Source organism: Bacillus rossius, chromosome 17, assembly GCF_032445375.1.
Source record: "Bacillus rossius redtenbacheri isolate Brsri chromosome 17, Brsri_v3, whole genome shotgun sequence".
Taxonomy (NCBI): Eukaryota; Metazoa; Arthropoda; class Insecta; order Phasmatodea; family Bacillidae; genus Bacillus; species Bacillus rossius.
This window is the reverse complement of record NC_086344.1, coordinates 18,608,210-18,624,034: the sequence shown is the minus strand read 5'-3', so window position 1 is coordinate 18,624,034 and position 15,825 is coordinate 18,608,210. Positions and strand designations below refer to the sequence as shown.

The 15,825-nt window shown below is 36.4% G+C and overlaps 1 protein-coding gene across 8 annotated transcripts in view; it reads left to right on the top strand.

Moving 5' to 3' along the window:
- The window catches only part of LOC134540812 (translation initiation factor IF-2), a 66,525-nt gene that overhangs the window by 14,988 nt on the left and 35,712 nt on the right, over positions 1 to 15,825 (top strand). For 4 of the 8 annotated variants that reach the window (XM_063383754.1, XM_063383753.1, XM_063383759.1 and 1 more), the window contains 3 exons: positions 1,818 to 1,923; positions 5,322 to 5,564; positions 9,279 to 9,624. In XM_063383754.1, coding sequence (XP_063239824.1) covers positions 1,818 to 1,923; positions 5,322 to 5,564; positions 9,279 to 9,624 — 695 coding nt within the window. The remainder of the gene's footprint in view (positions 1 to 1,817; positions 1,924 to 5,321; positions 5,565 to 9,278; positions 9,625 to 15,825) is intronic. The other 4 variants (XM_063383758.1, XM_063383760.1, XM_063383756.1 and 1 more) reach the window with 2 other exon arrangements.

Sequence of the window (15,825 nt, the reverse complement as noted above, 5' to 3'; positions counted from 1 at the left end):
TACAATGCTGTTTCTATGCCTAACGAAATTTAAACTCCTACATAGAAACTTTTACAAGTCCAAAGCAATTAAAGAGAACAGGCTACCCAGGAAATTTAAATATTAACCAGCCTGGGTTGAAGCTCTCCGGGGCTTAAATACCTTAGCACCCAGGTCACCGTGCATGCGCAGAGCTCAGGAGGGGGGGGGGAAGAAAGGAGAAGGGCGGCGAGAACCAAGGGAGGAGAAAGTAAGAGGGAGGGGTAGGACGGCGGTGGCCGTGATGTGACCTCATACGCGAAGTTCACTTCAGATTTTCATTATTAATTGAAATTTAACTTGATTATATTTACTAAATAAAATAATTAATTTTTTACACTTGTTTGTATTAATTATTAATATTGAATACTGAGTATTTGTTAATGTGTTCTAATTTGATAGAATTTATACTTTACAACCGTATTTATAATACTACTCCAGTCCCTTTTTTATTTAATTTCTAATAATTATTTGCTTAAAAAATAAATTAGTTTTTTATTATGACAGTAAGTATAACTTCTAATGCGCGTACATAAGTACACGCACCCATTTTTATATATTAATCAGTGATATACTTAAGTATTTTTACGATCGTAATCTGTTTCATAACTTGTAATTATTTCTATAAGCACCTTCTTTCATGCTAATTTTGGCACGGGCCACACTGGAACTTAATTTGCAACTACAGTGTATGTCATCCTTAGTTGGCATTGTGCATTTTAATGGGTTTTTACTCTCTCTTTCCAATGCACTATTTCTGCAATTAGGTCTATTCTTGTTACAGTGTGCTCTGTATCCAGATACAAGCCATAGATATGGGCAAGATTATATGTTGAATTGCGATAAAAAAATCACTGAACATCATGCCACTACAAAATATATGACACTGCAGTGCAAGTTAATACATCATTTATCACCAAAATGTAACTATAAACATGAAATTAGTCAGCAATTTGACAAATTCTCAATAATATTGTGTATGTACAGAAGAAAATTGCTTTCAATATTAATCAAACAAAACATTATTTTTAATTAAGTAATTTTACAGATAGAACTTTATAATTATGTGATTGCTTAAACATGAAGGAAAAAACATGTTTCAGATCTTAAAAAATTCTAAGCATTGAGACTGTGAAGGGGAATTTTTATGGTAAAAGAAGTATGAAATGGTGTTGTGTTTCTATCAAGGATAGAAATGTACCTCTGAGGATAATTTATATGCAGCAAGTACCTATATGCTTCAATGTAAGTCATTTTTTGATAAGACTTGAAGATATTGTTTTTGAGGTGATAACGTCTTATAAATCTATGAACGCCGGCTGCATGCACAAAAAAGCTTGACTCATTGTCAAGTTCCGTCTGAGCCGAGCGTGCAAGAACCGGCCAACCACCGTGCGAGAAAATCTTCTATAATATCAAACAGGTTATGAACGGGCTTTTTAACTAATTGTTCATGATTATATTTAAACAAATTATTTAAATTAAATTTGTAAAAACTGTAAATAATATTTGAAAATTAAAAAAGTATGCAAATTTTCATAAATGTTTTCTTATGACGTTATCACGTAAAATTATAGTCCGTAAACCGACTTTATAGACAACTTTAAGATTTTTGTTTGTACTTCACAAAGTATATGGTCATCAACACATGTTTTATACTTCACAAAGTAAGCTATATGGTCATCAACACATGTTTGGCTAGACTGAATGCTGACACAAGCATGAATGTGTTGGGGAATGCTGGGAAGTGTTGCCACAGAGTCGTTTGTGACGCCGAGCGACCGTGTCTGCGCCCGCAGGTCGTCGCCCAGCGACAAGCCGTGCCCCGCGCCGACGGCAAGCGCGCAGGTCGCCACCTCGAAGGAAGTTTCCGAATGCCTCAGCAGTTGGTTGACTTATCTGCAAGTAAGTTCCACCAGCCACGCTTCTGCAGTTACCTACCTTTTTTTGTTTTGGCTCATATCAAAAGTGAAAGTGGTTCCTGCGCACAGGGAAAACTCAAGGAATTGAAATGGTTTTCCCAAAACGTGGGGAAAAAAATAGGGAAATTGAAAAAAATTGTTATTTACCAATCTTGATTAGCAATTTTTTTTTGTAATGGTATCTTCTTTTAATGTCTTTGAACTAGGGAAAACCTCTGAATCTTACTAGGTCAGTTTTTTTTCCGTCATACCTATCCTGTTACCATCCACCAAGATACTGTACTTTTAACATGTAATCTAAATATATATATACACCTCAATGTGCAACTCACTGACTGACTCACTCACTCTCACTCACTCACTCACACTCACTCATCTATACAAATTCTAACCCACTTCCATACGAGCTAGGAACTTGAACTTTTGACAGTAGGTAGATTTTGTCCCGTAACCGACGGGTAAAATTTTGAAAAGTTGAAATATTAAATTTAAAAACTCCAAAAAAAAAAAAAAAAACTATTAAAAATCTGCCAAGACATGCCTTTGTAGTATTGTTGTAGACATGACTACACAATCGGACCGATGTTTGTTTATTTGTAAGCCATGTCCATAGACTGCAGAAACACGTGAACACAGAAAAAACTTTGCTCTCTACTGTGAGCGATATGTTGTTTGCTTGAGAAATATGGCGTCATCAACGATTCAAGCTGTAATTTTAGTTTGTAATGCATTTCTTACTAATCTAACATGCGTTTTTGTATGATGTTTACATTGCTCCTGAAATTATGCAATTATGCTGTTAAAAATATGTTTTTTCACAGATTTCACAAACCTTTATAAATAGATAAATACAAGAAAGACTCAAACAATTCTTATGTGAATTTGACATCAATTTATACATATATATATATATAAACCATAATTATTAAAGGTAACTGAGTAATTTAAGTAACATTTTCTTTTCATAGTGAAAAAAAAATTTAAAATAAATATTTGTAATTAATTATACTCAGCCTTGAAATCTTTGGAGAGAATATTTTTTTAGTGGCAAATACGTCTTTTTAATGATAGGTATTATTATCATAGGTGAAATTTTTTGGTGTGTATTTTGTTTAGTATTAATTTGTTTTAAGTGACACCTTGTCAGGATTTTTTACATCATAAAGATGAATACAGCTGGGATTTCAGTAGAGCCACTGTTTTCATGTTGGCAAACCCATGGATGACTGGAATCTCAGAAATGTGAGAATCTCACCTCTGTGCATCCCGTTTTGTAGGTACTCCATAATGTTTTGTAGTTTTATCTAATGTAAATTACCAAACAGTCCCACATAAATAATTTAAATAGGTGTGCACTCAAGTATGCATTAGAACAGGTCTTTACTCCGGCTTTGTATGGTTTGGGACGTTCTGCAATCTTACACAATTGAGCCGCTACTGTTCAGATCTTTTCAGGTAGATATTGGCCGTTAACTTTGACTGCTAGGTCGTGTTACTGTGCTCCCGGGATTTTTAGTTCACTCAGAGTTTATATTTACAGTCGTTTTCATTTCAGTACAGCATTTCCAGTTTACTGGTGGGTTACACTTCACATTTCACTGGTACATAAACCTGTGCGAAGCTTTAACTAAGAAAATCAATTGAAGCTCTTTTTAATATTCAATTTTATTTCACCAGTAAATTTGCAATTGTTTTATTTGAAGCTTCAGGTATGATATAGAGCTTCACATCTGATGTGAAGCTTCACGTGTTGCAAAGCTTTAAAACATTGGAAGCCTAAAATTCTCTCATGAAAATATTTATTTTTTTTTTTTTTTGTGTTGTGTGTATTTTGCTTAAATGAAGTTGGTTACTTAAAAAAACCAAAAGAAGGCACTCAGGTTTCTTTTATGAATGCTTATTATTATTATTATTATTATTATTATTATTATTATTATTATTATTATTGGGTATTTAATTTTTATTGAATAGTGTTATATATAGGCCCCAATTGGTTGATCACACACATTGCAAATGTTATAATATTTGTTAGTACTATAATCCAGTATTTTATAAAATAAATGTATTAAACCTTGCTGAGATATTTGTAATTAGATTTGACTTTAAAAATATTTTAAACATTTCAATTAGATATTCACTTTGCACAAAAAAAAATAGTATTTGCACAGGCCCTTAAGAAGACCAATCTTATCTGTCATTTTGTGTTCCTATTGAGCATATTGTCACAACTTGTTTTAAATATGATTGTACTGTTTATTAATTTTTCTTTAAAATTCTCATTAAAAATATATTATGCTCGATAATTTGGAAAAATTATTAATCCACCATGAATGTGATCCCAAACATAACAGATAAGGGCCCTGCCCACCTGGGTTTAAAAGTAACCCTACAATTTGAAAACTGCTCAGAATATCAGAGTAGTACCTGTTAATGAATAGTATTGTATATTCCACTGAGGTTGGATGAGTGGTTCTGTTTCTGTATTTCTTTGTAAACTGTTTTATAGAAATTTGAAAATGGCTAAAATTCATATTTTCAGAATAATATCTAGGCGAGAAACACCCGCTACCGCTTCTTGAAAGCACTCAATGGACTTGCATGACACCTTTACAGGCGATGCCACCGATTTACACACTTTATCATCTCGCCTCACTAACACAAACACACCTCCGACAAGACAGGCCCCTTAAGAGGGGTGACTCCCATTTCATGTCATGATTTTACGTTTACATTAAACAGTCCTGTTTTCCAGCTGGCACTCGTCATTTTGCACGGCCAAAAAAAACTGTTAAAACATAACTTTGGCAGTTAATTATGCAGAAAGTGTGCAATGTACATGTGGGATATTTAAGCGTGTAAGATTGGCGGCCATGACATAGGGTGGACAATTGAAACAGGATGGTTACATAGCTTTATGATGTGTAACTCTAGTTGGTGATTTGCTAAACAAAAATGTAACAGTATATTTTTTTTTTCTATTTCGTGTAAGTTAAACCATTTTGAATGTCCACAAGTTGATCTGTAATTACTGTACATTCGAGGGCATCATACCAGAAGGGCGTATCGACGAAAATGCAAGTTTACAAGGGATTATGCACATACGCCCATCTAGCATGACCTGATTTCCTTTTCTTATTATATGCCATAACGTAATAGTTCACCACCACCTAATCTAATCACATTGACCATGCGCCCTTCTGCCACAACATTTATCACATTATTAGATACCCTTACGCCAATTATCTCGATATTGCAAAAAGTGTTGATACGCCCTTCTGGTATGATGCCCTCTAAATCATGACCTGAAATGGTAGACGCTACGATAGAGAAGGCAATGCTGGAATGTTGCGAAGGAGGAGAGGGTGATGGTGGACTGTGCAGATGCTGAACGGGCTGTGCGGGGCGGGCTCGCGGCTGGCCCACTGCCTGGGGGCGCTGGTGCAGGACACGGCCTCCCCCTGCCACGCCGTGGCCGCGCAGTGCCAGGCCGCCTGGGAGGAGCTGGTGCGGGCGACCGCGGCCGCCTCCTCCGCGGTCCGGGCCCAGGTGCTGTCCTCGCTGCAGGAGGTGGCCGCTCCGGCCGAGGGGGACCCTGACGCCCGGAGGACGCTCGAGCACAACCAGGTACAGGGTAGCTCTTTCAAATATTTCATTTCACTTCCCCATTTGTTTTACTTGAAGCTTTGTATTAACATTAGAAGCCTAAGATTCACTTATGAAAACACTTAAGTTTTTTTTTGTATTGTATATGTTTTGCTTGAATTAAAGTTGGTAAAATTGAAAACTTCAAAAGAGGGCACCCCGTTTACTTTTACTAATGCTCAATATTAATACTATGCATTGGGTATTTTATAATTTTTACTGACTGTACTGGAAACGGGTTTTTGGATTCTGGAAATTTTCAGGCTTGGAAAATATTTTCCTGCCGGAAACGTGAACATCATGGGGGAAAAAAATTGGTTTAAATATACGCCATCTACCAATTCGGTATCCTGCAAATTTTTTTTAATCTCCTCAACTATAACTAAATATAAATTAGGCTTACATTTAAAAATTAAAATGTAAATATATTAAAAAAATACAAACTTATTAAGATTTTTTTTTTTTGGACTCTCATTCACGTTTTTCTTGAGTAATGAATTTTCTTTTTCAATTCAGGATGTTGTTCTTGGTGCCGTATCAATCCAGATGCACTACTGTAAACTTTTTAGTAATTTTGTGATACTTTGTACATTTGGCTGTGTGGTTATTGTTCTTTTCCTAATGCTTCCAAACACCTTCCAACTCTGAAGCTAATCTTCCTGAGTTTTTCATATGCATGAAGAAATTGAAATCGGAATTACAGAATATCGTGTATACAACCAAAGGCCACTAAAGATATTATTAGGTCATCCTCTATGTTTACATGGGCCGACAAGCACTGTAAACAACTACAAACTGCAAAAAGCTTAAGTTTGTGTATCGTTAAGCTAAAGTTGCTAAAAATTATGCTCTAAACCGTCTGGGATAAAATATTTAAACTTTATTCCGTTTCAAAGCTATTAACTTATTTTTAATTTTATAATACTGATACTCAATTTTTTTTGCCTTGACTTAAAAGCCACACTGATAATGACAAATTAAATACGAGGTTTGTTTGTGGCCTGTTGCAATCTTTAGAAAACTGATTTTAAGATTTTCACAAGATTTGATTTAAAAAAAAAAACCTTAGTGTTTTAAATCAGCAGAATACCAATTATAACAAAATATTAGTGACCGAAATATTGTAACCAAGATGATTAGTGCCACTGAAAACTTAGCCATTATTTAAAACAGAACTGGCATATTTCTGCAATGTTTAAAAAATTTCTTCTCATAAGTAGTAGGGATTGAACTTTTTTTTAGATATTTGTATGTTTTTTTTGTATAAACTTAAGTTAGGCAGTAATTATTTTTTTATTGCTGTAGTATTTTGGGTATGTCATAGGTAATTATGTACATCAGACATTATGTACTATGTATGTTCAGAAGCTTTTTTTTATTTGAGGTTTTGTCATATCTGGTAAAGATGAACATAAAATTCCTGAAAATCTCAGGAAATTTATTATACCCCCGACGAGAGAAAAATTTTTACATTCCCGAAAATTTTACCGTATTTTGGGATTCCACTCAGGCCTACTCATTAGTGAAAACCCTCATTAGCAAAAAGTGTTTTCACAGTTCTGAGAACTATACATAGGAGTTATAGTGCTAAGTGAATTTTTGATAAAAAAAAGTATGGTTTGTTTGTCCTATTTATTCCATTAATCAAGAACACACGTTTTCAACACAGAAAGCCAAACTTTCAAGGGCTGTCAAAACAAAATGGCTGGACAGATATTAACGTCCAAACATCAAACACATCTACCATCCTTACTATCTCAATCCCCCTTGTTTCCATCTCAGAGGAAATAACTTAACGGGATTACTAGATATATTTTTGCCAGAGGGGTATGTTTCTGATGTCAGAAAACAATAACTTAAAATATTTTTCGACAATTGGGGACATTAAGATCTCACGGTATTTGTACATTTTGTACATTGTTAATACCATAAATCCAAGACTTAGGAGTAATTTTGGACCCACTCCCCCGTCCCCTAGGGTGGTCCCGATTTTTCTGGTACCACGAAAAAATATTTTTATCTTCATTTTGATATACTCCCAAGGCACTGTTGGACACCCTCCCCTAAGCCCAAGATATTTAGAACTTTCAGACTCCAGGGGGTTCTAAGCCCCCGATTTTTTGGAATATAAATTAATTGATGTATTTCCGAAAATTCAATTTCCTTTAATTTTGAGGTACTCCCAAGGCATTTGGGTAATGTCCGACCCCTTCCCGGTTTGGGAGGGAAGGTGTCAAAATCCCTGATTTTTCTAAACATAGAAAATTCAATTTCTGTTACCTCGATACTCTTCCCAAATATTCTCATTTACCGTACCCCATGTTCATGGTGGTTTGCTTTGCTGTGACATTTGTTTCCACGAGTGATGATGGGGGCTTCCTCCCCCCTTCTACCCTCTCTCTTCAATATAAGTCTTCTACATCAGGACATGTTTGTACTGCGTCCAACTAAAAAAAAATACTGGGCAGCAGTTTAATTGCTTATGTTAATAATTATTATTTTAACGTGTAAACTGTTTCCATCCCTCTCAGTTGCTGAAGTAATTTTAGTTTTGTCCTTGTGGTTTGCTGTATTATTCATACCAATGCTGTCTTAACTAAAATGTTGCTGTTGCTAGCTACTGTCATAGTTTTAAACAACATACAAGAGTTACTAAACTATGTCCAGGAAATACCCTTTTATCACAGAAGTAATATAGTCTTTCAAGAAGACTTTATATTTTACATAATATAAAAAAAGGTGGTTTTTAATATTAAATGTTTAATTTGGTGTTAGCACTGATGTAACCAACGTTAGCCTAGTTAGGTACATACATATATTTTTATTAATGTAGACAGGTACTAACATTTTTTTAAATTTCTTAGTAATTCTGGAAATTTATGGGAAAAAAAACCTGTATTTAGTTTAACAAATAGAGTAGCCACCCTGTGTTTACATATAGTTCGAATTTTTTTAATAAAAACAATTTGTTGTTTTATAGATATAAATGAATACTAGTCTATTTATTTAGGTAACTGGAAGGATAGGAATTAAAAGATGCTATATTGGCAAAGATCTTACACTAAGAGAATTTTGCAAAAAAAAATTAATTCAACACTAAATGTGAATGACTTGGCAGAAAAAAAATGTTTATAACTTGAAGCATTCCACTAAGGTAAATATATACTTCCAAGCCAAATTATGAAAATTGGAAGATACAAAGTGGTTTTGGATTAAAAACTGTGGAAACCAAGAGTGTGTCTTTCGGTTCCTATTCCTTCCCCTCAACGGAAATATTTTTTTAATGAAATTTTTTGTCTTCATTATTTTATATAGGGACCTGAGCGTATAAATAGCTCAAGTCCACTGGTTGTATATCCTAATATATTAATAATATATTAATATTATAATATTTATTATTCCTGCAATTGTCTTCTATCGTCAACCAAAACAATTATTATTTTCCTCAGACAACCATAGATGAAGCCACAGGCGAATATTGTAATCAGTGTAATATTGTAATCTTAGTCTGTTTTATGTTTCTTGAATTCTAATATTCTGGTAACAACACTTTTGTGACATAAGTGCCTAAATCACCCAGGTCCTTGATTGTCGAAGATGACAACAGGAGTGTCATACTAAGTAGTGTTGTGAGGGTTGTGAGGTTGTTCTGCGCGGGAGTGCGGGCGTGCGACGAGGACCGGTGGTTCCGTGCAGCAGATGGTGTGTGACAGCCTGATGACGTTCATCAGCCTGCAGCAGCAGTTCTGTGGTGCGTGCTGCGAGTACCTGGGCGCGGGGGCGGGCGACCCCGACTGCGCGGCCGGCCCGCCGCGGCAGTGCCTCCCGCGCCCCCCGCTGCCCCCCCTCGGCCCCCAGCGCCGCTGGTCCGAGGCCGCGGCCGCCGAGGCCCGCGCCGAGCCGGAAGACTGCGCGGCCCGGCGCTGGTCCATGCCATGGGAGAGCTCGCGGCTGGCGGAGCACCGCGGCCGCCTCAACCCCTCCGCCAAGCTGGCCGTGCCCGCGGCGGGGCCGCGCGACAGGAACCGCTCCGCCACCCCAGGTGCCGTCACTCGGGTCTCGGCCATTTGGCACGGTTAATTATAACAAGATAGTTGAAACAAGGACAGTACTCGCGATTTTCCAGGTACACGTTATCAAGTTTGCAGGTTAACCATGCTGTTTTTCTAGGGGCCTGTTCTTTTCGCGATCACAATTAAACGACGATAAACGCAAAATCACCGTAAAATACATTTTTTACTAATAATCAGTGTCTAAATCAAAAGTTTGTCATACAAATATATGTAACCTATTTGTTTAGGGTATTCAGTAATGAGTAGGTTCAAGTAAAATTATTTAACTTAAATAATTTCAGATATATTTGCAGTAACACACACACTTTTATTTTTCAAGTTTTTAGCACCTCTTTTGTGTTTTTAAGTGAATTTTAACACCGCTTTTGTGTTTTTAAGTGAATTTTAACCCCGCTTTTGTTAATTTTTAATTACAAAATCTGAAAATTTTATTTACCACTTTCAGGGGGCCCTATGTATTTCACTTCCATTTACCCAAAAAATTATTTTTGAATGTTTATTTATTACATTTTTTATTTATTTATTTATTTATTTATTTATTTATTTATTTATTTATTTATTTATTTATTTATTTATATGTTTTTGGAATATATTAATGTTACTTAGCATTATTTCCTGTGATTCAAGATGAAAAATACTGCAGTGTTGAAACATTTAACCCGTTTAATATTTGTTTCATGAACTGACTTTCCTGAATCAATACATATAGTAGGGTTGTGCGATTCCATGATTTTCAGTTCGATTCGATTCCGATTCGATTCTCACCACAAGAGTTGAAATTCGATTCCGATTTCGATTCTTTGGGTAACTTTATCTACATACTGGTCATTAGTCTGGTAGGAATAACTAAAAAAATTGCATTTATTTTGAACCATATGTATTTAACTTAAATGAATAAGAAAGACAATTCTGGCATAGTACCTATGTAACTACAGTAGAACCCCGATTTTGCGAACACGGATTTAACGAAAACAGCGATTTAACGTAAAGGTTTTCAGGAACCATCAAAAAAACACCAATTTATTAAAATAATAATATAGATTTCCAAAAAATGAAAGTAAATAGTAATGGAATCTTATTAAAAATTACACTTTGTGGTGTCAGTAATAGAATGGAGGTACTATATATTAATATGTGCCTTTGCATCATCTGTCCAATTACGAAAAAATTAAAAAAGTTGTTCAAATTGCTTAAAAACTGCGGGCGCTGTAACTGAATTGCGTAGGTGCGTGCCATTGCGCGCGCCTGGATAGATAGACTGTCCGCGACACATGACGTCATGAAGGGTTTCTTTGTCCGCATCCCCCTCCCCCTCTTCTATGCCTGGCTTGACTCACCACGTTATCTTCCAAACACGCCCGCATAGTAACAGTGCTAGCCAATAATCACACGTTTCCAAATATTCCCTTTCCCATCCTCCAGGTTTTTTCAACTTGTGACCACGTCACACCAATACGCCATTATTATTATTCTCTAGAGGTGTAAAAGTAACGAAAAAAAAGCGTCCCCGTATGTATTCGTTACTATAACAATTAGTACTCGTTACTATCGTATCACGTTACATTTCTCGTTACTTCTGATACCGCATAACATGCTATGTTATGTTGCAGCAACGAATCAAGTCGTATTGCGTACGCGTACAGTATGACGTCGCGTAAATAATAATAAATAGAATATAAACAGTTAACAATATTTGATAATTAACAGTTTTTGTTAACCAAGAAACAATTAAATCTCATTAGAGCTGCTTTTTTATACTATCTCTTTTAAGATAAGAACAAAAAAAACGTGAAAATACGCGATAATAAAAACATATTTCTTACGTTGTTTCTGTTCCAATCTCAAACTTAGTCTACACACACAATACCTTTAATAAACAGTAAAAAACTTTGACGACGAATTTCCAAATTATACTTTACTAAATAAACAAACATCGTTCTTTGTAACGCAAATTCATCGAATATGCGCGCGCATGCGTAAAACATACGAAAAATGCGAGTAACGAGATGCAGCCGTGTGTAACGTTTCGTTACTCGTTACTAGATGGCGCACCCGTTACTCAGTACCGAATACATACGGTTTGCTACAGCTCTATTATTCTCAGTAAGAGCTTTGTGCGCGGTGTTTAGTTTTTGGAATACGTTTTTTATAAGTGCTGCGCAGCTCAGCGAACAAAGAGAGTCAGCCGGCGGCTACGCCGCGCCGTAACAGCAGCTGACCGAGTACAATGACCTTTCTCCGCGTACGGCGCGCTATTGACGGAAATTTTTCATCAATTTGCGGCCAATTTTTTTATTTTTTACTGTGACGCAATGTGTATGTAGCTCGTATTTGTTATAAACGCTGCAGGTTGCGACTGTATTTTAATACACTTTAACGTATTTCTTACACTTTACATATTTTTAAACTTTTATTTTATGCCTCATTTTTCACGGTTTCTGAAAATCTGTATGTACGACCGAGGTGTACGTACGAACCGGGGGCCGTACGAGCGAGATTAAAAGACGTTGAAGATGTAAAGTTGACGAAGTCTGAGATAGCACGGCAGCACAAGATATCAGCGTCGACCCTGTCTACGATATGGAAACGGTAGGGACGCGATTATGAGTGCGGGGGTTATTGAAAATCGGAAAATCGGATTTAACGAAACATCGATTTAGAGTAAACATTTTCGGTAACCATAGCACTTCGTTAAATCGGGGTTCTACTGTAGTAAGTTCATTTTAACACTGTTGGGGACCTGAGACCTGCCTTATGTTATAACAGGTACATAACTGGATGATAATATTTACACTATACAACACAATGCAGCATTAAATAATAGCTAACTAATAAACACTTTTCATTTGATAACTGGGTCCCGATTAGAAATGCTTTGAACACTACATTATTTCACGATTAGGCCTACAGGTTCTGATGTAAGAAGGTTAACTGTTCTACACTTTCAGGAGACAGATTCTCTCTCCGTGCTGTTACGATATTTCCTGCCGAGGAAAACAGGCGTTCACTTGGAACAGATGTTGCAGGAATACACAATAGTGTTCTCGCAGCATCAGAAACATATCTGTGGCGAACTTGGTTTTCTTGCCACCACTGATATGGATTCGTAGTACGTTTCTGAATGGGTTCATTTAAGTACAAAAGGATGTCTTTTTCCACCATATCTATCCGAGTATTTGAACATGATGCATCCAACTTTGCAGACTGTTCTTCAAAGCAACTCCAAACACTTAAATTAGACCCTGAGGTTTCAGCTTGGCTTTCAACTCTTTGTGCTTTAGAATGGCTGCTATCAGCACAGTCTTTGGAAATTAATGTTTTTAAAATACTTACACCTTTCTTTTTCTCATGATCCTTCAAAAGTACTGATTTAAATCTAGGATCAACAAGCATTGCAGCAACATATTCATCTTTTGATTTGTAATCAGGAAATCTTGAGAATACAGCCTTCAACAAATTTCGTCCGAAAATTATGCCTTCGCCTGGTTCTGCTTTGCACACAAATGTATCTAACATGTTTTTTATCCCATCAATAACTGGTATAACTAGAGAAATTGTGGGGTAGTCTTGTCTACTAAATTCTTTAGTTGCTTCATTTATTGGCTCTAAAATTCTGACTGCCCCTTCTGCGAGTTTCCATTCATTGGCAGTTAAATTGTCAACGCCATCAGAAGAAGCTAATTCTGCAGCAATAGGCTCTTTTTGTTCAACAAGTCGTTTCAATATAGCAAACTCACTGTTCCATCGGGTGTCTACATCCTGGATCAATTCATGTTCTGGTTTTCCCATCTTCTTTTGTAATTCATGAAGACGCTGACGAGCTTGGGAGCTACGTTTGTAGTGCCCCACTATAGCACGACTTTTTTTGCACAGCGCCTCAATCCCAGGAGTTTCCTTTTTGGCATCATTTATGGCTAGCTGCAAAGTGTGCCCGAAACAGCTAAATGAATGCCAACTGGTTTTAGCAGCTGCAGATTTCATGTTTCTAGCAGAATCTGAAACTATGTAAATAAGTATAGTGTTTGGAATTTCCCACTTTGCATTTAGTCTAAGCAGAGTATTGGCAATTGCTTCCCCACTATGTTCTCCGGTGAAAAGAACATTCCCCAGCATGTGATGAACAGGAATGAAATCTGTGTCCACATAATGACATGTTAATGATAAATAGCTGTCATTACTGCGTGACGTCCACATATCTGTAGTAAATGCCACCGAATTGACGCCTGCTTTGAAGTCATTATTGATTTTCGTGTGAATTTTTTCTACCAGACCATTGTACAGCTCTGGCACTACACGCCTAGAGAATGTTGTTCGGTCTGGTACGGAGTACTTGGGTTCAACTTGCGCCATCAAGTCTTTGAAGCCTTTATCTTGAACCATACTGTATGGCTGTAGATCCACAGCAATCATTTTGCCAATGGCATTGGTTATGGCAATAGCTTTTGGATGGTCTCTACCATACTTTTCTTGGCTACTAAACGAAGCTGACAGAGTGAGTTGTACTTTGTTACATGATGTGGAAGGTGCATGAGTTAATTCTTTCTGTAGTTGTAAGTACTCTGCATATACACTCTTGTGTAATGTTAAGTGCTTCGCCATGCTAGAAGTGCTACCATGTACCTGTTTGAGTTTAGTTTCACAAGTTTTACATTTGGAATGGCTTTCTGATATTTTGTCATAAAATTTCCAAAGATGACTGCGGCCCTTAAACTTGCCACAATTTTCATCCATTACTTATTTAATTACTTCACCACTGTTCTAAAGATGTCAAATGTTACCAACGGTAAAGTCAGCTGCCTCACTAGAGTCACCGAGATAGTGTGATGCGTGCTGCGCACAGAAGTATAATTTATTACTTTACCTACATTTGCACATATGACGTACGCAGCATGGCCTAGCCAGTAGGTTTATTTAAATTAAAACCAATAAGTAACATATATTTCTTCGTTTTTTTCAACAAGATCTGTTCCCCTAAAAACGGAAAAAATACGTAAATATTATTAATTTATTAACTTCACGAAGTTAAAACACACAACGATGATCAGCTTTAATGAAGTTTTGTAAAAGGCAAAACCATAAACAGTACCTACTTCGATACTGACATAATGTTACGATTCAGTGTTTTGATTCCTTTGTGTCGGCACGCGCGATCTATGATAAATTGTGACATAACTGTCTACACGTATGGCACCGCTAAAATATTTTCATGTCGTGAATGTTGGTTATTCTGTTAACAGAAGACTATCACAGAATGGCGATCTTTGTAAATGTATGGTTGAACAAGGAAATATTTTAACTGTTAACAGAAAATTGTGCGTTGATGGTTGTAAAATTCATTTTTAATACGTGTTATCTATTTTTCAAAACAAATAAACCAACAATTTTTTTTCCCGTGCAACGTGAGAAATGGTCATGAGTAATATGCTGTAAGTAGGCAGAAATAAAAATGTTTGAGCAGATTGTTAAACTATTTCATAAACAAGCAGTTTTTGTAAGGTATTTATCTTTGCAAGCTTAAACAGGTAGGTAGTGGTTCTGAACGTGTAAATATATCATACACGATCTTTGAAAAAAATTTAATGTTCGGCCTAACCTATATTTCATAATAACGTTATGTTTTGACTGTGGACTGATAACACCATCTTCCTGACGGAACGACTTACCGCGGCGGCGCGATAACAAAGACTGACTAGTTGCCGGCACTGCCAGCTAGTGGCGCTACCGCAGCCAGTAGCGCGGGAAGTTCAAACACAGTCTTGATATAAGGAATATCTCAAAGTCCCAACATATTTACACAAATTTAAAAACATCACAAGTCCAAACATACACAAGTCCAAACATAACCGCCCACCTGACGCCCCCGTAAGCCCCAAGGGAGCGTCGCAAACCGCGAACAACTGCCGGGAATTACCTGGTATAGAGTATCGCCATCCGACATATCAGAAAAATAGGTTACGGCACACAGTTCACCAAACCTCTCGGCATTCAACACGGGTATAAAAAAAATCAGGGCTTAAATTAAACAGCGAAAGAAAGGAATTTGCTTGAGAAAGCAAAACTTTTGCGGCAAGTACGACAAAACATTATTTATTAATCTGAACCTCTGAAATCAAACTATTACAAGCATTAAAAGAATATAAGCATTCGCCGGTACATATTAACTAAATCGG